This window comes from Pseudophryne corroboree, chromosome 5 (assembly GCF_028390025.1).
Source record: "Pseudophryne corroboree isolate aPseCor3 chromosome 5, aPseCor3.hap2, whole genome shotgun sequence".
Taxonomy (NCBI): Eukaryota; Metazoa; Chordata; class Amphibia; order Anura; family Myobatrachidae; genus Pseudophryne; species Pseudophryne corroboree.
The window spans coordinates 634,832,930-634,859,803 of record NC_086448.1 but is presented as its reverse complement, the minus strand read 5'-3'; the positions used below and the strand labels follow the sequence as shown (position 1 = coordinate 634,859,803).

General features: G+C 43.7%; 1 protein-coding gene across 2 annotated transcripts in view; it reads right to left on the bottom strand.

Moving 5' to 3' along the window:
- Positions 1-26,874, bottom strand: part of LAMA3 (laminin subunit alpha 3) — a 477,258-nt gene that overhangs the window by 53,037 nt on the left and 397,347 nt on the right. For both annotated transcript variants that reach the window (XM_063923602.1, XM_063923601.1), the window contains exons 43-63: positions 26,740-26,820; positions 26,506-26,612; positions 26,205-26,246; positions 25,310-25,461; positions 24,005-24,115; positions 23,812-23,923; positions 21,437-21,598; positions 21,125-21,321; positions 19,584-19,700; positions 18,840-18,994; positions 16,884-17,025; positions 13,895-13,994; positions 13,246-13,362; positions 12,970-13,149; positions 11,930-12,069; positions 10,030-10,212; positions 7,509-7,660; positions 6,472-6,631; positions 6,087-6,220; positions 4,697-4,844; positions 2,332-2,454 (exon numbers count right to left, since the gene is read on the bottom strand). In XM_063923602.1, coding sequence (XP_063779672.1) covers positions 2,332-2,454; positions 4,697-4,844; positions 6,087-6,220; positions 6,472-6,631; positions 7,509-7,660; positions 10,030-10,212; positions 11,930-12,069; positions 12,970-13,149; positions 13,246-13,362; positions 13,895-13,994; positions 16,884-17,025; positions 18,840-18,994; positions 19,584-19,700; positions 21,125-21,321; positions 21,437-21,598; positions 23,812-23,923; positions 24,005-24,115; positions 25,310-25,461; positions 26,205-26,246; positions 26,506-26,612; positions 26,740-26,820 — 2,815 coding nt within the window. The remainder of the gene's footprint in view (positions 1-2,331; positions 2,455-4,696; positions 4,845-6,086; positions 6,221-6,471; positions 6,632-7,508; positions 7,661-10,029; positions 10,213-11,929; positions 12,070-12,969; positions 13,150-13,245; positions 13,363-13,894; positions 13,995-16,883; positions 17,026-18,839; positions 18,995-19,583; positions 19,701-21,124; positions 21,322-21,436; positions 21,599-23,811; positions 23,924-24,004; positions 24,116-25,309; positions 25,462-26,204; positions 26,247-26,505; positions 26,613-26,739; positions 26,821-26,874) is intronic.

Here is a 26,874-nt window from a genome sequence, read left to right as displayed (position 1 = left end):
ACTGAGGTAAATGGGCGTTTTTACAAGCCCCTGACGGTGTCTGAGACGCCTGGACAGGTACTAATTTGTTTGCCGGCCGTCTCATGTCGTCAACCGACCTTGCATCGTGTTGACATTATCACGTAATTCCTAAATAAGCCATCCATTCCGGTGTCGACTCCCTAGAGAGTGACATCACCCATACAGGCAATTTGCTCCGCCTCCTCACCAACATCGTCCTCCTACATGTCGACACACACGTACCGACACACAGCACACACACAGGGAATGCTCTGATAGAGGACAGGACCCCACTAGCCCTTTGGGGAGACAGAGGGAGAGTTTGCCAGCACACACCAAAAACGCTATAATTATACAGGGACAACCCCTTATACAAGTGTTTTCCCTTATAGCATTTTCACATATGTAATCATATCGCCAAATAAGTGCCCCCCCTCTCTGTTTTAACCCTGTTTCTGTAGTGCAGTGCAGGGGAGAGCCTGGGAGCCTTCCTCTCAGCAGAGCTGAGCAGGAAAATGGCGCCGTGTGCTGAGGAGAATAGGCCCCGCCCCCTAAAACGGCGGGCTCATCTCCCGGAGTTTGTGAGATCCGGCAGGGGTTAAATACATCCATATAGCCTCAAGGGCTATATGTGATGTATTTTAGCCATAAAAAAGGTATAATACATTGCTGCCCAGAGCGCCCCCCCCAGCGCCCTGCACCCTCAGTGACCGCTGGTATGAAGTGTGCTGACAACAATGGCGCACAGCTGCAGTGCTGTGCGCTACCTTATGAAGACTGAAAGTCTTCTGCCGCCTGTTTCTGGACCTCTGGACCTCTTCAACTTCGGCATCTGCAAGGGGGGTCGGCGGCGCGGCTCCGGGACGAACCCCAGGGTGAGACCTGTGTTCCGACTCCCTCTGGAGCTAATGGTGTCCAGTAGCCTAAGAATCCAATCCATCCTGCACGCAGGTGAGTTGAAATTCTCTCCCCTAAGTCCCTCGATGCAGTGAGCCTGTTGCCAGCAGGACTCACTGAAAATAAAAAAACCTAAAAAACTTTTTCTAAGCAGCTCTTTAGGAGAGCCACCTAGATTGCACCCTGCTCGGACGGGCACAAAAACCTAACTGAGGCTTGGAGGAGGGTCATAGGGGGAGGAGCCAGTGCACACCACCTGATCCTAAAGCTTTATTTTTGTGCCCTGTCTCCTGCGGAGCCGCTAATCCCCATGGTCCTGACGGAGTCCCCAGCATCCACTTAGGACGTTAGAGAAAAGAGACCGGCACTGTTAGTGCGCCTTGAGGACCGTGGTTGGGAATGCCTGGTCTAGGGGATGTAACTGTAGCCATAAAAGGTGCAGCAAGATCCAGGAAGCCTGGGGTGAAGCGTGGATGGACGCCAGTAGAGAGAGACCATGGCATGTCTGCGCAGCAGTGCCTGTGGCAGGACGGACCTGCAGTGAGAGCTTCAGCGGTCCCAGTGAACGTCGTCTGTGTACCATATGATAGATGCAGTGCAGAGCGCTGCTCTCCCAACAGCACTGACTGGCCGCTCTGAAATGTTTTTATTTTTATTTTATTTATTTTTGGGGGGGGGGGAGAGTTGCCCCCTTTCTCCCCTGTACAGACACCTATGCACGGAAAGGATCCAGTCACATGGTTGACAGTAACCATGTTGCCATTCTCAGAATACTGATGGTTAGTTTCAGGTTCCGCTGGGAGGACTTGGCTTAGGCAGCAGGGTAAGGTTAGGGCTAGGCTACGGGGGGTGGGGGGGGGGGGGGGGGTTACAGACTAGGGGGAGGGTTACAGGTTGAATACTTACCCAAACGCTGGAGCATCACAGATCTGCACCGGAAATCACTGTTACATGACCGCCAGGACCCAGAAGTCTCTGGGCCACCAGAGACTTTAGGCCAACGTTCTATGCTTTCGACATGCCATCCATGTAGACATGATTAACATGGTAGCTGTCAACATGCTAAGCATGCCAACATGAGGCATGTTGACATGAGATCCACTGACCTAACAGACCACACCCATAAAGAATGTATTCCAGTATAATGTACTGACTTTAGTAGGTGAATAGAAATAATGTTTAATTAGCGGTCTGTGGCGGGATCAATGCAATATTTACTCTACAATGATGGAAGAAGAGGTACTAGGCCAAGGTTAGGATTGCTGTGACAATAATAGGAAGAAAATGATATGATTACTGTATCTCCTCAATATTAGGATGATTAGGATATTAGCTGGAATGAAGCCATGGCAGAAGTCCTAACCTCTCTAGCAGGAGGTATTCGGGAACCACAGTGACCGCATCAGGGACTGGGCGATTCATGTTACTACTTACCAAATGCTCACGTCCATCATTTACGCGCCCAAACGTACTGCGGACCTCTTTCACCGGATCTGAATTTATTTTGTATTTAAGAACAAGGGCGCCGTCTTCAATATCAACACTGATGTAGCTATCCTGCAATCAAAATACAGATAGAGACATAATACACTAACAATGTTATGACTTACAATACAATACTGCTATGCATGCTTATTATTGCTATTAGTAGTATTATTTAAATACGATAAGTATAACTGCAGGCTAGTTTTTGCCAGTAACTATTTTATGTTGGCAACTATTTTATTTCAGTCAACTTTAATTAATGTTTATTATTGAGTCTTCAATTGATATTTCTATAATCACTGGGTCCTTAATCTAAATTTACATAAAATATTCATTGCAAAGACTTTGGGTGTTGACACTTCACTTGCGAGGAACATCTATACTTGCTGTACAGCATTATGTTGCAATGTCAGATTAGGCCTGGGGTAGGGCGGCCAAAAGGTCAGGGAATCGGTCAGAAAGGGCAAGTAATATTCTACTTGACAGATTAGAATATTATTTGCCTGAAAGGAAAACCTGTTAAATCAGGGTTTGCCAAACTCAGTCCTCAAGGCACGCTAACGGTCAAAGTTTTAAGGAGATCCATGCTTGTGCACAGATAATATAATCAAACTGACTGAGGTATTAAGTCAGCTGTGCTTAAGGAAGGATATCCTTAAACCAAGGCTGTTATGGTGCCTTGAGCACCGTGTTTCGGAACCACTGAGTTACAGATGAAGTCGCACTCATCGTTGCTGCTGCAGAACCATACAGGCGTCCTAGTCACGCCATACAAATAGCGCAAGTAAGTGAAGTAAGGCGTGATAAGACACAAGAGGACCAACAGCATGCAATACACAGCTTCACCACTGGGTGGCGATTGTTCCACTAATGAAAACTACAGTACAGTGCTCAATAGCAGCGGATAGATATGGCACTACCGAATACAGAACAATGTAGCAAGCCCTGACAAGTGAGCCATTGCAAAATAATATAGGAGTTCTTTTTATATGCAGTAATACTGTAGGGCAGAGTACAAAATCACTAGAATGACATGCACCCAGTGACAACATGCCTTACAACTGAAAGCTCCCCTGGTGCGCTGTACAAAATGATCCCTACATTAATTAGAAATGTGAAAACTAAAAGATTTGCTCAGCATCTGTAACGCACACAAGAAAAGCACAGTTCACAGTTCTACACAGCTGTCTAAATGAAAAAAAAATGAAAAAAATCATTACAATCACCGATAGAGTTGGGACACAGCACATTTAAAAAAAAAATTACAATGAGTGACATCACTGTGTCACTGCAGGTGTCATTCACTTGTCTCCATGGCTCTCTTGGCATAGTGGTATTGCTGAAGGTTACCATGCCTGTGAGTTAGGGTTATCTGTGTAAAAAGTAGCATTTACAGATTTTATAGAACATTTTCCCAAAAGACGCTCAGTTGTGCTTCATCTACAGACTTAGTTATGCACACAGATATACCGTCAAAATTAGAAAAAAGCTACAAATGCTATGTTTACACAAATATACAAGTGTGGCTTTTCAAATTACGAGAGTTTTATCTTTATGAGATTGAGTTTACTGTACTTCTTCTTGTTTTTCTAATTTTGAATGTATATCTGTGTGCATGTCTGAGTCTGTATATGAAACACAAAAGATCTTGTTTTGGGAAGATTCTAAAAAAACTGCAGATGCTACTTTTTACACAGATATACAAGTGTGTTCTTTGCGGGAATTGAACCCTAGCTCAAGGGCATGGTAACCATCGACGATACCACTATGCCAAGAGAGCCATGAAGACAGTCGACTGACACCTGCAGTGATACAGTGATATCGCTCATTTTAATTTTATTTTCTAGTGCTGTATGTCCCAACTCTATCGCTGATTGTAATGCTTTTTTCTTTTAGAGAGCTGTGCAGAACTTTGAACTGTGCATTTCTTTGTGTGCGGTGGAGACGATGAGTCAATCTTTTCCTGTGTTCACATTTCTAATTAATGTAGAGATCACCTAAAAAAAGTAGTTCTTAAACTACAAGCATCATTTGACTTTACAATGAATACTTCACACATGCGCAATGGTGGTTTACAAAAGCAACACCTGGGGTCGAACACCAGTATTATACCCGACGGAGACTCAATTCATTCCACTGTCACTGAATACACCACGCTGCGACAAGGCACAGGCAAATGTAATGTGACTAGTTTTTCGCAGTACACGCCACACAGAGGAAAAATGAGCATGGCTACATTTGTAAATGAAGACTATCTTCCAAATGCAACTAAAATGTTATTGCCATCATGTTAAATTTACTGTATTTGCTATACCTCTTTTTCTGCAAAGAACAACAAGCCGGCGTCTGCGGTTGTCTGGATTGTTTGCTCATAGCGCATTCCTCTGATTGTGGGTACATTGTACGTTATAGTAGCATAACCAACACCTTCAAAGAAACTTCTTTCAGATTCTTCTTTGTATCTATGGCAAAAAGGTGCTTGACTTCAATAATTAGGCAAAAATCAAAAACACAAGTTACGAGCAACGTAAACATGTCATGTTTATGGAACGTGTATTTAAACTGTACACCACTGATTACTTTGTCTGTGCTAATCCTTAATTATCCACTTTGGTGAAATGCAAAAAATGTATTTCACACATCAAAATCTATTCTGGATGCTAAGATTAATTTAAGCATCATGTATGATTAAGGCTAGTCATATAGAAGAATATACTAAACTAGTTACCAACCCGTCAAAATGGCTGAACTAGATAACAGTAATGTCAGCGACGGCAGCTGTGCGTGCCCGTTGGGCGTCATCTAGTGGCTGTCAGAGCACAAAACAATTAGATTCTACCCATAGAGGTGAGGAGCAGCATTAGCCTTTTATAATATAGGATAGTCTAATGGTGCCCGTATGACGATATCATGAGCGATTTGCCCGTTTCTGACGTATTGGAACTACATAACGTTCATAATAGTGCAGATAGTTCAGTGTCTGTGAATGATAACGATCACGATGCGCGGTCCCGATGGTCATTGGATGGAGCTTCTGATCTTCCCTGCTGCAGGGAAGATCTGAAGCTATCATCAACGACAGCATGCTCCTGGATGTAGCCATTCCCAGATCTTAAGGTGGGTACACACTATTAGATATATCTGCAGATCAATTGATCTGCAGATATATCTATGTACGGATCGGGCAGTGTGCTGTGCATACACACAGCCCGATCCGTTGGGGGACTGACGTCACCCGCCCAGTTCACCTGTCAATCACCGCCGGCCGCCGCAGCATGTGTACGGGCGGTCGGACGACCGCCCCGTACACACACAGCGACGGGCCAATATATCGTTAGATATATTGGCTGTCGGCTGTGCTGCGCGGCCGACGCGATACGTCTGTGAACGACGGAGTTCACAGACGTATCGCCCGTACACACTGGCCGACGGTCCCGCGATGTATCGGCCGTTCAAGAGAACGGCCGATACATCGACCAGTGTGTACGGGCCTTTAAGCTATATCTTATGTGTATTGTACTATATAATTTGCCAAGGACTGCCGGGGAGTTCAATGGAAATCGTTAACGAGAAATCATCATTTACAGGTCATCTAGTGTATGGGCACCTTTAAACATATCATGTGTACAGCTTTTTTATTAAGGTGTTTATAATTGATATAATACAGACATGATTATTTGTTTCTAGTCTCTATTTAGAAGTACCTCTTGCAAGGTTCAACTGCCTTCGTGTTAATGTTGAAAGTCCTCCGGAAATTGTACAAACTGATTCCATTTTGGTTTAGGTCATCTAGTTCAATGCAGCCTACGTATTTTGGAAAGTTCAATCTTGCTGGAGGCTTTGAAGAAAAATCATAAAGATTATTCTAAATCATTGCTTCAGATATGACTTTCACATGTATTTGTACATTCTAGCAACTCAAGTTTACTAATACGCTGGAAAATGTATTTATACATCTTTCCTTGTAAGATGTGAATATTAATGATGTAAATACATACAGCATAACACAGACATAAGCTCGCATATACCAGGAGACTGTCTGAGCTGTATGTTGCAGAACAAATCACACAACAAGCTGTACAAACTTACTGTGAAGTCATCTGGGTATCCCCCTACATAAAACACCACATCCTCAGCTTTCAGATTAAGGAGTGTGTGTCTCTGTGCATCAGTTGTGTAACTCAAAGTAGGGTCTGGTTTATTCGATGTGAATGCTTTAGTATAATTCAGAGTAACATACTGATAGATCCTGGGAAAACAAAACAAACCTTCTGTAACTTTCCTTTCAAACTTGCAAAAAAGCATGCTACATACAGTATATTGTATAAAGCTCACTATATAGATGTGCATTACACACCACAATCTGCCTGCATCAGTTTCACAGGAGGCTTCCATCTTTATTTTGCAGTATTGGGGTCAATGTTCCTCCTACTCTCTCTCAGTCTATGGTCCCAGATTACCTCTTTGACAGGTCATTTCAATCTAACAGATTAGCACACCCATTCTGATGATCTGATTGGCTACAGATAATTCACCCTGACCACTTAGAAACTAGGAACATCCTGAACGAGCAGGTGTACTGAGTATGATGAGGTTCTGAGGGGTAGATGTACTAAACCTTCTAAAGAGGGCATGTGGAGAAGTTGCCCATAGAAACCAATTAGATTTAACTAACAGTTTATAACATGTACAGTAAATGATAAATTATTGGTTGCAATGGGCAACTTCTCCACTTATCCTCTTTAGAAGGTCTGATTCCTCTCCCCCCAAGACTCTAGTTGAAAGCACCTTAAAAATGTACATTTTGATTTTAACCCATGGAGCAAGGACAGCGCTATCCACACTGCAAAAAGTTAAAGTGCACAGGGGCTTAACATTAGTGAGGTCAATCTGACCATTGAAAAGTTAGATAATCAGGCACAATTAGTTTGTATAAACTGCATGGTCAGATAATTATGGCATGGTGCACTGATTGCCCCATTTGCCTCATGCTGTAATTCAATAGTAACACCCATAGAGTAGGGTAAGTACTGGAGACTGGGCCTCGCCCCTGTAGACCGATGGTGCCCCTTGCACTGTTCATCCAAACAAGTTGTCTAACTATTTATAAATGGATGGCTTCTCACCTTTCTAATACAACTCTGTCCAAAATAGCTTCATCTGGCCTGTTATCCGATATAAAGGGATCCACATTGATTTCAGCCATATTACCTCCCAGATTATAGACACACTTGAGTCGGTCATCTTCAACGCCTATACCTATGTAATCCTTGGAAGTCTGTAGAGAGAAAACACTGATTATTTTTCATACAACAATCAAAGAAAAGAAAATTGTGTACCCTGGCCATACTGGTATTTGGGTCTGATGCAGTGTTAGGCGTAAATATGCAAATTTATGCTGCAGATGTCCACAAAAAAAACAATATGCAGCAGACCTGACACTTGTGCCTCCCAATGCCGAGAGAGAGAGAGAGAGAGAGAGAGAGGGGGCAATTTTATGCAGGCTGAGTACAGTAAGGGCATACATGTGATTGCTAACAGTTGCAGGCTGCATTGAGCCACATATCCGGCTGTCAGTAGGAATGCAACACATACACGCATGGTTCCAGCACTAGGGAACTGCTTCTGATTGGGTGATTGTAGATTCACCTCTGAAGCGGATAGGTGCTTACTTTATTGATTATGCACAGATTATATGAATCTTGCTACCTTCATTCACACATGAGAAGGGAGATTATGCCTGTTGTATAACAGAGGGTTATTTTATTCAAACATATTACTGAATGTATTTGTTTTTTGCTATGACCTGTTTGTGTTTAAATGCATCTATATATAAGTGTGCCTTGTATAATCCTGGTGCTTATGTGCCTGTTGCAGAGCTGGATGCATTTTATAATGCCTTTAACTCAGCATATGAGTATAAGAACGCTATTTTTACATGCAATCATTTTTGATCATACATGTGGCCATCTCCATTGTCTTTGTCATTGGTGTATTTTATATTAATTACTAGCTGGAGTACCCGGCGTTGCCCGGGATTTTAAGAATGTCTGTTTACAAAAATAAATGTAAATATTAAACACACAGTATAAATAACATTGTAGATAGCTGAATACCCGTGCTTCGCTACGGGATGAGGATGGTAAATTAGAATTATAGTTGTTCGTTAAGTTACGTTGGTTGGAGATCTAGTATATAGCTATATCTTGCTTCCCTGACGCACTTTGTGCTGTGGCCTGATCCCTTTTTGGTCCCCCCAAGGGACCCTGCTCTTCCCACTATACAACTCTCAGGGGGTAATTCTGAGTTGATTGCAGCAGCAAATTTGTTAGCAGTTGGGCAAAACCATGTGCACTGCAGGGGGGGGGGGGGGGGGGCAGATATAATATGTGCAGAGAGATAGAGATTTGGGTAGGTTATTTTGTTTCTGTGCAGGGTAAATACTGGCTGCTTTATTTTTACACTGCAATTTAGCTTTCAGTTTGAACACACCCCACCCAAATCTAACTCTCTCTGCACATGCTATATCTGCCCCCCCCCCCCCCCCCCCCCTGCAGTGCAGTGACATATCATGCATGTCCTGATACAGTCTGTGCTGCTGGCCCACCCCTAGGGGTGCTAGTGGTGTGTTACCCTCACAGTGTTGTTCCCAGAGTGTAAGTCATATATGTAGCAAGTTTGGTGTAAATTGCTCCAGGCATTCCAGAGTTATGCTGACTGCTGAAATACTCTGTGCTGCTGCCTCATCCCTAGAGGTGCTAGGGGTGTCTTACCCACACAGTGTTTATTCCCAGCTTGTAAGTCATATGTGTACCAAGTTTGTTGTAAATTGGTCCAGGCATTCGGGAGTTATGCTGTGTCCTGAAATGCTCTGTGCTGCTGTTCCACCCCTAAGGGTGCTAGAGGTGTGTAACCCCAACAGAGTTTGTTCCCAGATTGTAAGTCAGATGTGTACCAAGTTTGGTGTAAATTGCTCTAGGCCAGGCATGTCCAAACTGCGGCCCTCCAGCTGTTGTGAAACTACATATCCCAGCATGCCCTGACACAGTTTTGCTGTCAGAGAATGCTAAAGCTGTGTCAGGGCATGCTGGGATGTGTAGTTTCTCAACAGCTGGAGGGCCGCAGTTTGGACATGCCTGCTGTAGGCCTTTCACAGTTATGCTGTCTGCTGACATACTCTGTGCTGCTATCCCACACCTATGGGTGCTAGGGGTTTCTGACCCCCACAGTGTTGTTTCCAGACTGTAAGTGATATGTGTACCAAGTTTGTTGTAAAATGCTGCAGATCATTCCAGAGTTATGCTGTCTTCTGAAATACTCTGCGCTTCTGCCCCCCCCACCTCCCTTCCCCCCAAGGGGTGCTAGGGATTTCTAATTGTTTTAGTTACCTCCGCCATGTTTTAATACGCTGGTAAGTATAATTTCAGGATCCTCACTTGTAAACTGTGGATTTGTATAGAAAGGCATCAGGACAAATTTTCACTTTTATATAGCAGATTATAGAGTAAGCATGGTAAGACAAGCTTCAAAATCTGGATCCCTCTTGGCCATCTCAGCAATCTCATTATGAAACATGACTCTTCTTTATGCACTGCTCCACAAAACTAAATGCACTTACTAGATGCACTACATTCATGTGACACTTACATCTTTACTGCCCAAGTACATGACAAACATATTTGGCAGCAGCTGACGTTTCCTGCGGTCACCACGACTTTTGGGTCTCTGAAGGAAGAATGAGAGCGATGTGTAGGCCTTTAAATCTTCCAAGTTGCTTGGGGGCCGCACTTCTACTCCAGAATTCCCATCAAACCGCATTGGTACTACAACCTACAAAGAGATACCATATAGGGAGAGATGTGAATGGACATCTTACATTAATGCAGCAGAGTCTACAAACGTCTGCACTGTAGTATACAGTGATTTGTAGTTGTAAGAAATACTTGCATTTTTCCCCCCCATAAGATAGCTGTATTAAGATCTTTATATAGGATCACACAATTAGTAGCAGGGTGATTTAAAACATATTTACTAACTACATTATTGTAGACTAACAGGTATATTCAATTGCAGTCGAAAACTGCCGTCTGTCGAAAAGACGGCAGTTTTCGACTTTTTAAGGTCGAATCCTGATTCGACCTATTCAAAGCTTTTTGACAATTCGAGGCATTCGACTTGTCGAAAAGCACGTGGATCAGCGAAATAGTCGGCATGAGATGGACCCAGAGGAGGCGAGGGGGGCGAGCCACAGGGAGACGGGGGGACCGCCGGCGGGCACACAGGAGAGATCAGCGCTACAGTAGCACTGCAGCTGGATGTCACTCACCCGCCCGACCTCACGGCAGCTTCCACCTGGCTCCAGCACGCTGCCGTGAGGTCGGGCGGCTGAGTGACATCCTGCTGCAGCGCTACGGTAGCGCTGATCGTAGCACTGATCTTCCTGTATGCCCGCCGGCTGTCCCCCCGTGGCTCGCCCCCCTTTTCTTCCTCTGCGTCCCATCTTAATTCGACTTGAAAAAGTCAAATTAAGATGGGGATTGAATAGGGGTTGTCGGATCCATTCCGACAAATACATGCCGAAATGGATCCGACTTTAATTGAATATACCCCTAAAAGTACAGAAGATGATAAAAGGGAAAATATTGGAAAAAATAGCTCTATGAAAAAGTTGTTAAGAAATCTATGCGGGAATTTATATATCCAATGCAAATCTGAAATATGGTAGTACTCAGGGTTTGTATAGGCATAATTATAACTGAATGTAAGATTTTCCTGCTTATCTACTAGGTGAGATCAATCCTGGAACCAACTATGTAATGAGCTCGATTAGAGGAAATGTTTTCATTGATTGTTGTATGTACTGTTATATGTATGTACGTATGTATGTATGTAAAAAAAAAACACTAAAAAAAGTACGCAAAAAAAAAAAAAGTACAGAAGATGAAAATAAATATAAACTTCATAATGAAACTTTAACCCACATAAAGTGCTGTGAAACTCAGACTTAAACTAGAAAATTATCTGTTTATGGCAATAAAATTTTGATTAGTTTGAAACATTTTCCAGTTTACACGGAAATGTGTTGTCTAACCTACCTTTACATACAGTAAGTGAGTGTCACGGCAGAGGTATCTTCAGCGAATGCATAGTTAGACTAAAATACTGTTGCCACGAAAGACTGATATACTGATGTACAAATGGTGCCCAAGAGTTTGCTTGTGAAACACCAGTCACTGGGTATAGTTTATTATGTTTAATTATGTTGGAGCATTTGAGTAAAGTGGAACAGATGTTATTATTGTCTAGTGTGCTATAGAAGATTAAAGTGTATCCTTGATCACTAACTGTGGGTAACACAAAACCTTTTTCTTGTAAACCAAGTTTGACAAATGTCACTGAATTTACTGACTTTTCAATCAGAAAGCCAAACACAAATGTAATAAGAAGATAAGTACTTTCAATGGTGCAGAACATAATTTTTTAAAGCTGTAACATTGAATGTTTCCATCATACAGCGACAGGTCATTTGGCATAGCACAGAACCCACCTTATTTGCAGCATCCCGCGCTTGCTGAATCAGCTCCCTTATACGACTCACACTCTCTGAGATGTTTCCTAAAGGCATTATATCATTTATGCGGTTCATGGCCTCAAAAACATCAGGCAGGCTTCCGGTCAGTTTCTTAACTAAGGTTTAAAGTAAAATTGAAATTAAGGATAATAACTTTTATAAATCTGCACTAATATATCTATAGGTATTTTGCACAGATGTTGAGTAAGAAGGTAGTTTGCAGTTTTGAAATATGTTATAGATATATATATATATATCTATCAGATTTTTGACACTGTATATGTACTATTTTAATAATTATTTGTCAAAACGATAACTCCAGACACTAAAGGTGTGTACACACGGGGGTAAATTTACTAAGATGGGATGTCTATTTAAGATGGGATGTTGCCCATGGCTACCAATCAGATTCTATTTCTCATTTATCTAGCACCTTGTAGAAGATACCTGGTATCTGATTGGTAACTATGGGCAACATCCCATCTTAAATAGAACTCCTATCTTAGTAAATTTACCCCACGGTGAGATATTTTCTTTCGATTTTGACTATATAGTCAAAATCTCAAGAAAAGTTAGTGCAGATCTCAAGATGAAAGTCACCTTGCGATCCCGATTCGATCCCGATGCGCAATCCCGCCAGGTCGGCATCGCAAGAAAAGATAGACTGTGCAGGCAAGTCAATCCTTGCTAGATCGGTGTACTATCCAGTTCATCTCACATGTCAATGACATCTCACATAAGACAAAATCTCACATAAGCCAAAATCGTAAGTACACATAGTCCATATCTCAAGAAACGTTAGTCAAAATCGGTGGTGCTGGGCTCCGGGGAGTTCAAAGGAAATCGCAAGTGAAAATCGGGCATTGCAAGGATCTCACCGTGTCTACACACCTTAACACACCATGAATTTACCAGATGATAATGAATTATTCATTGCTAGGCAACTGTTCACCAAACTTGATCAATATATCCATACGCTGGAGGGTTTTTGCATTAGGTAGAACAAAACTGCTTACCAGAATCGCTAGCCTCATTCAAAGCCTCATTGAAATTAGCATTTTGTGCAGTTCCAATTGTTCCCTTTAGATTATCCACATCTTCTTTAATGGGCTTTAATTCCGCTTGGACGTTATTAGTGATCCCATTTGCATTGGTTACTAAGTCCTTTGCACTATTGATCATTTTCTCGATGTCATCTGGAAAGTAGTATCAGAGTTGGTAAGTTGGTAATAGAAAATAGCATAGATGGAAATCTTATCACTTACAGTATATGGGGTAGGCCAGCCGTTTACCTCTTTTGATGTCATTGATACTGTTTTGGAGAGCTGTGAGGTCGCCTGATAATCTGCTCTTCTTATCGGTCGCCTCGGTCAGTCTGTCCTTTATATCTTCCAGCTCTGGGTTCAAATCTAATTTTAAAAATACATAAGTAAGGTACAAATACATCAAGAACATGAAAATGTGGTATTAATAGCAATGAACTTTAATGTAATACTCAAATATAAAATAGATTCCCAGTTCTTAAAAGATCACCACACCCATCACCTACACATATTGGAGACATTTCGGAACTAAGGGGGGTATTTATCAAAGCACGGATAGAGATATAGCAGAGAGAGAGAAAGGCAGCACTAACCAATCAGCTCCTGTCATTTTTCAAACACAGCCTGTAACATGAGAGTTAGGAGCTGATTGGTTTCGTGCAGTATCGCTTTCCATGCTTTGATAAATACCCCCAATAATCGTTGACGTCACAGAATGTCAATGATTCTCGGGGCAATAATAATAGTTCAGCCGCTGCCTTAAGGGAGCAAGCAGCAAGACCCCTACAGTATTTTAGCAGGCTGAAACAATAGGACAATAAAATGTTACTAATTATAATTTAATGCAATTAGATAATTCCTGACTTGGAAGCTCATAAATGAACAAGTTCAGTTGTACCTTGTAGTGATTTTTGTGTTTTCTTGGCCTGATTTAACAGTGTTTCTGAATCTGCCAGTGATTGTTTAGCTTTTCCTGGTAAATCTTCGTTTTGTACTTTCTAAAAGAACAATAGTAATGAGACACAGTATATTATGCAGGAAGAACACACTGTACATTGCTGTGAGGCATGTCGCTCAGTGTAAAGAAATAATGCTTTGCTTTCACACAGCTACTCAGCACGGTCACAATAAAGCCTCATGCGCCACCTTGTGGCTAGATTCTGTAACTGACCCTGTGATTGCTGATCCTTTTATAGTGGGATCCGGTCTCTAGGTCGACAAGACTTAGGTCGACACCAGTGGCGTGCGGTGAGGTCAGTGTCTGGTGAGGCACTGCAGCTATAATGTTCGCTGAGTCCTGTCGATGATGAGGAGCATGGAGGGCAGGATGGGAGCAGTGGTGCGGAGCAGGGGGGGCAGGATGGGAGCTGTGGTGCTGAGCACAGGGGTCAGGATGGGAGCTGTGGTGCGGAGCACAGGGGTCAGGATGGGAGCAGTCGTGCGGAGCAGGGGGGGGGGGGCAGTTGGTAGTGAAAGGTACTCGCTCGCTAAGTTAAACAACAATCTCCCCTGCTCCCTGTAGCTCTCGGGTCCCGGTTGCTGTCGTTCCCTCCATGGACACTGCTCCCAGGGCTGGATTATAGGAGGGGCGACAGGGGCCCCCACACATTAAGGGCCCCCATACTCTGCTATTTAAACTGGAGTACTCCACAGCCGCATAGCAAAAAGGGGAGTGGTGCCCTGCGCTACCCTACACATGGAGGGCGGGACTCCTGCTCCTGGCGCTGAGCGCAGTTATACAGCCTTACAGTCACAATGGGGGAGTGACCGTCACTAGAAGGGTGGCATATCCTGGCGGACACACTACTTCCGCCGCCATCGTGGCTCACCTCTGAAGACGTGACTCCCTCCCTCCAGGAGGATGTGCCTTGCTGCCCACGGATTATCACTGTCTGTCCACATGCTGGAAGCACTTGGCCTCCCCAACCCTCTATGCTCCTGCCCGTTGATGTAAGTGAGTCACTGGAGCTGTGTGCCCCTGCTGTGTGTATGTACACAGGTGTGTTTGGAGGTGGGGGGGGGGGGGGGGTGCTGTGTGTCTCTGTTGTACAGTATGTGCACAAATGCTCCTGCTGTGTGTGCGGGGGGGTTGCTGTGTGTCCCTGCTGTGTGTGTGTGGGGGGGGGGGGGGGGTTGCTGTGTGTCCCTGCTGTGTGTGTGGGGGGGTTGCTGTGTGTCCCTGCTGTGGGTGTGGATGGGGGGCTGTGTGCCCCTGCTGTGGGTGTGGATGGGGGGCTGTGTGCCCCTGCTGTCGGTGTGGATGTGTGTGTGTGTGTATGGTGGGGGGGCTGTGTGTGATTAGTGAGGGCCTCCAGAACTTTGTTACCCCTGGGCCCCCACATGCCCTAATACAGACCTGACTGCTCCCCATAGCGCCCAGCCGTCTTGGCTCCCTCCGTGGACTGCTCCCCGCTCACGCTTGCTGCCGATCACTGTCGTGGCGCCCCACCCCCCCCCACCCCAGGCACCAGGTCGGGATCAGGATGACAGCTGCTCTCTTGATGGGACTGAAGAGCGGGATATGGCGGGAGCGCTGTTCAGACTTGCTCCGGCTATCTGTCTTGGCGCTGCGGCTCCTGTGTGACAGCCTCACACAGGAGCCGCAGCGCCAAGACAGATAGCCGGAGCAAGTGTGAATAGCGCTCCCGCCGTGTCCCGCTCCTCAGCCCCATCAACACAGCAGCTGTCATCCTCATCCTGACCTGGTGCCTGCGGGGGGACGGACGTCATTGATCGGCGGCAAGCAAGAGCGGGGGGAGTGCAGTGACCTGACCCCACAGGCTGTGCTAAAAACAGCGGGAGACACACAGGGGAAGGGGGGAAGAAAACTAGACACTACCGAAGGAGAAACACAGTGGTCTCTGGAGTCACTGTCAGAGACCGTTTCCGAGGGCCTGCCCACTGCCCAATCACATAGACAGGGGTGTGCTTTCATATGAGCTGAAAGCACGCCCCTGTCAAAGCGGCACTGCTATTAGGTGCCGCTTTTGCTGCTTTTCTTAATGGGCTTTCACTGCCCAATGCTTGGTCCCGCCCCCCTCTTCCGGCCCTTTCACATAGACTGCGGGAGGCACCGACAGCGGTGCCTCCAAAGCACATTTAAGACTGTTTCTTGGAGGGTAACAATGATTAAAATAATATAAAGAGTAAACCAGATACTTATGACACAGAACATGTGTCATAAGTATCTTCTTTGTATTATTTTACTCATTAATGACAGGGGAGGCACTGCCTCCCCTGACTGCACGTCCCTGGTCGACACTGTCTAGGTGGACCACTACTGGTCGACAGTAAGTAGGTCGACATATTTTCTAGGTTGACATTACAAAAGGTCGACATGAGTTTTTCAGATCCCCCCCCCCATTTTTTGACCTTTTTCATACTTTACAATCCACGTGGACAACAATTGGGAACGGTAACCTTGCCCGAAGCATGGCAAACGGACACAGTGCACTAATTGGGGTTCCCGGTCACTCTACGAAGAGAACGACACCATTTTTTTAAAAACTCGTGTCGACCTGTTTTCATGTCGACCCAGTACATGTCGACCTAGAAACCATGTCGACCTACTTACTGTCGCACAATAGTGGTCGACCTAGACACGGTCAACCTAAGTCTATTCTATTTAACATACCACACCCTTTACAGTAGCTAACACAATTGAAAGCAGATTACTGAACCCCAGTAAATGCTGCAGTAAAATTGGTTTCCTATTGGTTACCATTACCAAAGCGACAAAGGTAAAAGTGTAAATACAATATGTAACATGAAAGCATCCTGGCATAAATGAGTGGCAGAAGGGCTGTGCATCCGTGCCTGAGTCCATGCAGTGATGAGCAGACAGTGTACATGGGATGCAGGAAGAATGACACAACGATCACACTTACTGTCAGGGCGGAATCCGCTGCTGACTTTGCCTTCTTTGCAGCCTCATCAGCAGCCTTCACGGCATTTATGATATCATCATAAGCATTGGCAGCATCCACAGCACAACGCACCAGTTCCTCATTGCTTGTGTTTCTCTTGATTCTGCATAGTTACATAATTAAGATTACTGTATAGGGTGATGTCATACAATCCTAACATATATTAAGAAACAAGAATCTAGTGCTTGCTGGTAAGTGTCATCTACACTGAAACACAGCATCGCATTTGTGTGTAGACGGATGTACAGTAAGAGTGACTACACTCACAGGGCAGCCAGTGTCAGGGCTGAAGGCACCTTAGACACTGTGGATTACCGCTGTAAACATTGCCTGTGAGTGAGATGATTTCTACTATATATATATATATATATATATATATATATATATATAAATGTTGTAGCATGAGTGATTTACTTGATGTGAATAATAATAAAGGGATTGTCCACATCGGTAGGCTTTACTAAATGCCCTGTCCCCCAATAGTACTTCCTTGACAGATATTCCTTCCCTGATACCCCCACCATTCACTCTATTAACATAGAAACATAGATTTTAATGGCAGATAAGAGCCACTTGGCCCATCTAGTCTGCCCCTTTTCTTAACCATGTTTTTATCTTAAACCTTATTTGAACCTTATTTCTTTGTAAGGATATCCTTATGTTTATCCCATGCATGTTTAATTTGCTCTATTGTCTTAGCCTCTACCACTTCTGGTGTGAGGCTATTCCACCTGTCCACTACCATTTCTGTGACGTAATTTTTCCTCAAATTTCCCCTGAACCTCCCCCCCTCCAGCCTCAGTGCATGTCCTCGTGTCCTTTTACTTCTCTTCATCTGAAGAATGTCTCCCTCCTGGACTTTGTTAAAACCCTTGATATATTTGAAAATTTGTATCGTGTCCCCCCCTTTTCCCTTCTCTGCTCCAAACTATACATATTGAGATTGTTTAGTCTTTCTGGGTATGTTTTCTGATGTAGGCCATGCACTATTTTAGTTGCCCTTCTTTGTACAGTCTCTAATGTATTAATATCCTTCTGAAGATATGGCCTCCAGAATTGAACACAGTATTGTAGATGAGGCTGTACCAATGACCTATACAGTGGCATTTTTACTTCTTTGTTTCTGCTGCTGATTCCTCTCCCTATGCAACCAAGCATCTGACTAGCCTTTCTCATTGCTTTGTTACATTGCTTACCTGCCTTTAATTCACCTGAAATAGTGACTCCTAGATCCCTTTCCTCCTCAGTAGTTTCCAGTATAGTGCCATACTATATTTAGCCTTTGGAGTTTTGAGACCCAAGTGCATGATTTTGCATTTTTAGGCATTAAACTGTAATTGCCACACTATTCACCATTCCACTAGTCTACCTAGATCCTCAATCATTTGTTTTACTCCTCCTGGTGTGTCTATCCTGTTGCATACCTTTGTGTCATCTGTAAAAAGGCATACTTTCCCTTTAATGCCATTTGCAATGTCACCAATAAAGATATTAAAAAGCACTGGTCCAAGTACAGATCCATGGGGTACTCCACTGGTAACATTTTCTTCCTATGAATGCACTCCATTTACTACAACTCTCTATTCAGCATGGTCAGGTGCCAGCACTTACAAATTGGGACCTTCCATATTGACGGTTACTTTAGATGTATCTAGGATCTTCCCGTAGCACAGAAATCTAACACAGCAATGCTAAGGCTTATAATCACATAAACTGTGTCGTGTCTCACTAACTATGGCTATTTGTGTGATCTCTGGACCCTGCATCGTAGAGCGAACGTTGTGGGTCACAGGATAGGAACCTACAACAAACTGCTATTAGCAGGGTTGAACAGAATGAGTCACACTTATTGTCTCCTTTACTACTGATAAGAAAATCGTGTGCCATCATTAGTGCAAATGACAGTGTAGTACTCACTCCACTAGCTGATTGGCCAGGTCCTGCAGGGACTGTGCATGCTTCTCCGCCAGTATCACCAAAGGTTCCTTACTGGCAGCCTTGGAGAGTACGTTCACTTTCTCATTCAGCTCTTGCTTAGCGCCATCCAACTGTGCAGCAAGTTTTTCATATTCCTTTGTAGTGTTTAAATAAAGTAAAATGCAATTGGTGGAAAAATATCAACTTAGTTATTAAAATTATGTTTTATATTGTTTTATATAGTTTCATAATTTAATATGGTATAAATTATTACATTAATTTGTCTACTGTGAAGATCAATCAAGATGTACGTTACGAAAGCGATTATATTGGAAATAGATGAATGCAACAGTTGTTAAACAATATTACAAATTATTCAACGCAAACAAAACATGCAGTCACTATATAAAATGTAATACAGGTAAACACATTGGATCATATGTAACTGCCCGCGATTTGCCAGAGCCAGCGCCATTCTAGCGAGGAAGTCACTAAATTTAAAGGCAAAACCAGATTTATTTTCATTTATTTCAATAAATACCCTCAATGGTTCTGTCTCCATTTACCTCCAGAGTTATTTTCAGTGTATAATAGCACAGATAATACTGACATTTCAGTCATTATTTTAGTTATCTTTTTACAAACGACAAATTGTTTTAGTATTACAGTTTTCTGTAATGCAAACATATGTTCTCGTAATTACACTTCTATTATCCATCTACAGCTATAACATATATAACATACCTCTTTGCTCTTCTGTAGCAGCCTCATCATACTACTGGTCTGTCCCAGACTGGTCTCTGCTGCTTTCAGGTGAGCAGAAGCTTCTTTCTGTTGTTTGGTTAAATCAGCAACTCTTTTCTAGAATCAATGCAGAATATAAGTCAGAATATATAACAATAACTATTAACAGGTCATACCCTACATCCGACTGAATAAATGATTACAGTATATGTAGTATCATTATAGTTTTATAACTTACGTTTTAGGTATATTTAGCATCTACAGTATGTCTTTTTATAGTTTAAGCTTTAAGAAACTAACTAAAATGCAAATTGATCTTTGCTGAGTATATTCTAGGCAGATGCAGGCACTTAGTAATGCACTCATATAACAATTAGGTTTCTCAGGTAGCCATTGTGGGACACTGGAAACCAGTGGCGTATTTATAATGGTTGCGTGATGTGTGCTCCACAGCGACTCATGGGGGTCATTCCGACCCGTTCGCTCGCTGCATTTTCACGCAGCAGAGCGAACGGGTCCCTGCTGCGCATGCGCCAGCGCCTTTGTGCGCCTGCGCATGTGGCACGGCCGACGGCCGTGGCAGGACAGTGATCGCCTCTGCCTGATTGAAAGGCAGAGGCGATCCATGGGCGGGAGGGGTGAAACGGCGGCGTTTGCCCGCCGTTTCGTAGGCGCGGTCCGGCCAATGCAGGCGTGGCTGGACCGAACGGGGGGCGGGCCGCAGCGGCTGCATGACGTCATACGCAGCCGCTGCGAGCCAGGAAGCGAGGAGTAGCTCCCGGCCAACACACTAAAGCTGCGCTGGCCGGGAGTTACTCCTGAAGTGCAAAGGCATCACCGCTGTGCGATGCCTTTGCACTTCTGCGAGTGGGGACGGCACTGACATGCGGGGCGGACTAGCCCCATGCTGGGCGTCCCTCCACATGTCAGGAAAGTTGATCGTACCCTATGAGTAACGGGGAACACTGCACCATGCACCCAGATCAGGAACTTTCCAGTTTGCCCTGGTGCTATATTTCCAACTATGGGGTCTAATCAATGCATGTCGGATCCTTTCCGACGGAAAGGATCCGACAATGCAGTATTCAATTTGCGTCCAAATCCAACAGAATTTGACCGTTCTCGACAATGTCAATCCGACCAAAGTGCCAGAGTCTCTAGTGCTCAGACAGAGCACTAACAGCGCTGCTGCCGGCTACGGGACGGGAGAGGAGGGGGCCCACACCCAGAGACTCCACACAGGTCCCCTCCTCTCTAGATACACCCCTGACTAATGTTCACCTGTAATGCATTTATATAATATCCTAAACCCCATGGAAGAAGTCTGGACTTCAGATGTGAATCTGACAGATGATCAAATACGGTATTTTCTAGTTATAACAACTTTCATTTAATTAAACCAGGGTTATACAACTGGTTTCTCATTGGTGTTCAAACTCCCTGAAACTGCACAGACGTAAAGATGTTGTTCCTTATGGAGCTCTGCAGTATATGGGCTCCTGTCTCCAGAAACTATCAACAAATATATGTTACTTAGTTACCTTAATGTCTTCAAGGATCAAGGCATTGTCCGTATTGATGTTATTGGCTTGCTTAGTATGTGCTGAAGCCTCATTCAGTGCATCCCGGAGATCATTTATTTTTGCTTCATAATCTTTAATTGATTTTGTAATTTCTTTTATTAGGTCCTTATGTTGGTCCTGATGCTTCTGGAACTGGTTCCTTACACGGCTGAGCACTAGTAATAATAGGAATAAAGAGATTGGTCAGCAAATCGTAAATCTCTAATTGTGGTTCACTTCATAGAACCACCACATGAGCGTTGTATAGACCTAGTGCCTCATAAAACGTACAAGATTTAGCTTCTTCTTTCTCCATCTCTGCTTCTTTTTTCTGGGCATTAAAATTGCGTTTCCGCATCTCGTTTAACATTCGTTGTGCTTCAGCCATGTTCTTGGTTAATTCTCCAGCAGGTTGAGTGCTCCCTGGCCCAGCTGCCGCATTCTTGATGAGAACTAGAAAGAGGACAACATTCTATCATATAAGCTCATATACTAATAAAGCATTACAGCTCCTCAACCAGCAGCTGTGTCCTGGCAGGAGAAAGGACAACGGTGCTTTACAACTAAAACAATTAGCATAATTAGTGTCAGGATTTAAAGGCGGAGGCCAGTGTTTAGTCTCCATCCGGGCCCCATCCTCTCTAGTCGGCGGCACAAGTGAATACACTCTGGTGCTGCACATGCACAGGTTTACTGGAAAATGGAGTGGTGGCCATTTCCTCTTAGATTTTTCTACTGCACATGTGCAAATTGCCGGAAAACTGGGTGCTGTACAATTTTCCGGGTGATTTCTGCAATCCTGCCGATGTGGGCCTCCCGGAGAGGTAAGTATTGGGTGTGTGCTGCGGAGCCCCCTGGATCCACTATAGATAGGCCCTACGCCACTGCTAAGTGAAGAGAGAGCATGTTGATAGAACAGAAGGATATGCAGAGATTGATGAAAGTGTAAATGTGCCTGTTTTCTTTTGGACCTAGTATAGGACTGATATTGATGGCAGTCCCCAACCAAGAGTACAGATAGGGGCAGCACAGGCCAAACAGAGGCACAGAAATGCATATACTGTAGGCAAACAAACGCATTTAGTTCAGTACACGCAATGTAGGAGCAATTCTGTCTGACTTGCATTCAGCTCGGCCCCACTATGTTTGCTGTTTCTGTCTTAACCTGTCTCACAACACTTAGTCATTGTATATGTAAATGCACGTTTTATTATGAGACGCTGTTGTGTTAGCATTCCTCTAACACACCAAACTAGTAAATGCAATATATTCCAGAGAGAAAATGGGAAATGAAGCAAAACTTAAAATATATCCACCTTGGAATATTTTTTTTTTTTGTGTACATTGTAAACATCAGGTTCAGATACACAGTCAGTGGCGTCGAGAGAGGGGGGGGGGAGGGTACAAATTACCTGGGCCCAGGTCTGATAGAGTGGCCCAGGTCCATGCCTCCTTTGATTAGGGCATGCCCCCTGAAAAGTACCTGGGCCCAGCCAGGCTCTCTACGGCCCTGGCTGGGAGGCATGCCATGCTTCTGTGAGTGGGTGCTTCTCATGTGCTAGACACGCCCCCAAAGAGGAGTGGTTATGCCCTCAGCATGCTGTGGTCACACCCCCTCCAGTGGGGGCAGGGGGGCCCAGGAAGTTGAGGTACCGGGGCCCAGAATTTCTCTTGGCAGCCATGCGCACACAGTATCCCCAGTTCCTATTTCCAATGGCTGCCACGTAGCAGCAGCTAAAGCCATCGCTGTAAGTGATTACACAACAGCACTGATCGCACTGGGAGCCAGCAGGCAATTCTAAAATAATCGTAAAACAGTTCTATACAGATTATAAGGGCGGTGAATTACAGAAAAAGATCATTAAGGTTAATGTCATTTTTTATAATATTTTACCTGAATGTTTTTTAATAAGTGCATATCCAGGGTATACACATAGCTACACACAATTCACATCGCTCGTTTAAAACTTTGCAATCTTATCTTACATGTACAGTAACTGGGCTGCATTTCTAGCACAAGAATAACCTTTTTATATATAATTTTTGCAGGAAAAAGCAAGGAGTTTCAGGCCGAGACACTAGCATCTGAAGGGATGCAACATGCAGGATTTTACCATGGGAGAGGCGGGCAGATTGGGATTTTTCTTCACCAAACCAAAGCAACATAAAGAAAGTAACAAACAAAACAGATACAGGGAAATGTAACAGGTTCCAAGGGGGAAATTTACGAAAATGGGAGTTCTATTTGAGATGGGATGTTGCCCCTAGCAACCAATCAGATTCCAGGTATTATCTTCTAGAAGGTGCTAGATAAATGAGAAGTAGAATGTGATTGGTTGCTATGGGCAACATCCCATCTTAAATAGAACTCCCATCTTAGTAAATTTACCCCCCAAGTTTTCAAAAGTGCAGATTTTTTTTGCAGGATTTGAAGCAGTGATTTTTTTTTTAAATGGGGCTGAATCGATGACACAACTGCACTTTTGAAAACATGGAACCTATCACACTAGCAGGGACACAGTAGTGTTCTGTGCTCAGTACAACGCCATTGAAACACAAGAGTTGTACATGACTGTGTTTCTTCTATATCGTCTTATTCTGGATAATGTAATAATTCTACAATAACATTGCTGTACTGTATGAGAGTGATACAAATCCTAACATACTGTTGATATTCTTTAGGAGGAGGTCAAGGGTCAGAAGCATGTGACTAGCATTGCGGAAGGTATCTTCAGCATTCATCATGATGTTCTCATACTTCTTAGAATTCATTTCGGCCTGGAAGACAGAAGATTGAATAATGTAATAATTTCATGTTGTACAAGCCAGTCTCTTTATTATAGATATTACATCATTTACCTTTTCAAGGAGAGCTGCTATCTGCTGTTTGAGGCTGTTTGTTTCTGTCTCCAGACTGTTCACCTTGCGGCGCTGACTTGTCAGTTTACTGTTGTAACTGTCATGCTGTAGCTGCAATGTAAATCCCACAATAACTGTGACACTTTTAGCATGGTTGTCGACTTGTAGTTTCCAATCTACAATGGTGTCTCATGGTTTGCTTACTTGTGTTACTCAGTGTTAGAAATAACAGAGGAGCACACTGACAATGTCCATTGCAAATAGCTTTGGTTTAGCAATGTTGCACCTATAAGTCCTCCCTATGTACTCTTACATATTGTTATGATTATTAGTGTTAGGTTCGAAGACATAGAGCAACCCCCTGTTGCATGGATCCCGTCACCAGCACCCTACTTGCACTGACTCTTAGTGTGGGACCTGTGAGGGAGTGGGACATAGCAGGTGACCAAGAGGTTAGTGTGGTACGTGTGAGGGAGAAGGACTTAGCTGGTGACCAAGAGGTTAGTGTGGTACCTGCAAAGTAGTGGGACTTAGCAGGTGACAAAGAGGTTAGTGTGGTACCTGTGAGGGAGTGAAACTTAGCAGGTGACCAAGAGGTCAGTGTGGTACCTGTGAGGGAGAGGGACTTAGAAAGTGACCAAGAGGTTAGTGTGGTACCTGTGAGGGAGTGGAACTTAGCAGGTGACCAAGTGTGGTACCTGTGAGGGACTTCGCTGATGACCAAGAGGTTAGTTTGGTACCTGTGAGGGACTTAGCTGATGACCAAGAGATTAGTGTGGTACCTGTGAGGGACTTAGCTTGTGACCAAGAGGTTAGTTTGGTACCTGTGAGGGAGAGGGACTTAGAAAGTGACCAAGAGGTTAGTGTGGTACCTGTGAGGGAGTGGAACTTAGCAGGTGACCAAGTGTGGTACCTGTGAGGGACTTAGCTGATGACCAAGAGGTTAGTTTGGTACCTGTGAGGGACTTAGCTGATGACCAAGAGATTAGTGTGGTACCTGTGAGGGACTTAGCTGGTGACCAAGAGGTTAGTTTGGTACCTGTGAGGGAGAGGGACTTAGAAGGTGACCAAGAGATTAGTGTGGTACCCGTGAGGGAGAGCGACTTAGACGGTGACCAAGAGGTTAGTGTGTTACCTGTGAGGGAGTGGGACTTAGCAGTTGATGTTCTTACTTTACGTACTGTATTGTGGAGAAATAAGGAGTACAGAGAGTGTTCTAGCTCACCACTATTTGCTGTCACCTGCTTTTCACTTGCTTCATTTCCTATATAATGTGCCCATTCCAGCGAGGACACATCCACTTACCTTTACTTCACGAATGCGAGCCTCCAAAGCTTTAAGCTGTTCCAGAGCACGACTGGTGGCATTTACACTCTGCAGCCTGGCCTTAATAAGGTTCAGTTCATCAACCATTGTCATTAAATCCATCAGAAGAATGTTGACACAGCTATCACATGCTGGAATTGAGTAATTATATTCAGACAGGCCATTTTAAATCACCATTAAGACAGAAGAAAGTGCTAAATTTACTGTTATCTCTTAAACTGGCATCTTAGGATTTGATATCATGTACATTTCCAATTAGAACACCTATCCTGTAAAAGCAACTGCAGACTGATTTTATTGGGGAAGTTCCAACATCAGGAATGTGTGTGTGTGTGTGTGTGTGTGCGTGCGCCCGCGGGGGAGAGTACTTTTAAGTGCCTGAGGTGGACAAGCTGGGAGGGTAAGAAGCAGAGGGGTGTACCTGGCCATCTGTCGCTTGCTTTAGCCAGAGATATACTGCGCTACTACTGAGCCTGCTTGGTGATCTTATGAGATAAAGCGATTTGGCTGGTGGTATTTATTCTTATTACCTGAATGTAGGGATATATATTTGCTGATCTCACTCAGATTTTTTACTATGATGCATTACAATATTTCATTCATCCTAATTCTGTTTATTTTACAATTTGATCCAACGGTTCATCCATAATAACACTGGCCGCTAGGGCGTGTTAAGCATCAGTGATAAATATCACATATTATATTTGAGGCTTGATGTTCTCCCCAGATAGACATATTATCATTATGCTGTATATGAGATATCTGCTTGTCAGTTTTCACATATAGAGCTAGTCTAATGAATCCCATCAAACACGCACACACAATACACTCGATTATAATATACAATGTTAGTAGAACTGTTCATAGCACTTACATTCATCTCCTCCATTATCATTCGGATCTTCATCTAGGCATTCTGGAAAAAATATTTAAAAAAGTATATATTAAATTTTATGTTGATTTAGTCTGATCTACAATAATAATGGGGGCTCAACAAAACCATGATAAAATGTGTATAAAGATCTATAGACACAAATCATGAGTTACAGTATCCAGAAAGCAAAGTGCCAAGTTGGCCGATAGAGGTCATGAACATGCTAGCTGACAATCTACTAGTGACCAGTGACATCCATCTGGGGCGCTTTGTAGAAACAGATGTTCATGATCATTCTTACCTCCTGTTAGAGGGTCACAACTGACCCGCTGGCCGTTGTTACCACAGCTGCACGGTTGACACTTGCCACCAAGCCTTAATGGGTTACCATAATAGCCTTGTGCACATCTACACAAATAATGGAAAAAGAAGACGTTAGCGTCAAATCTATATTATACTGTACTTATCAAAGCTAGAATATATTGCTTTCATCATTAGAACTTGGTACTGTGTCCTGGATCAGATGGATACTTACTCTCCACAGTTGTACCCGGTATATCCTGGTTTGCAGAAGCACTTAAGGTTCCTGCCACTGCCAGAACATCCTGTTGCAAAACTGCAAAGCACAAAGATCATGAAACCGTAAGTAATATACTGTATAAAATGATTC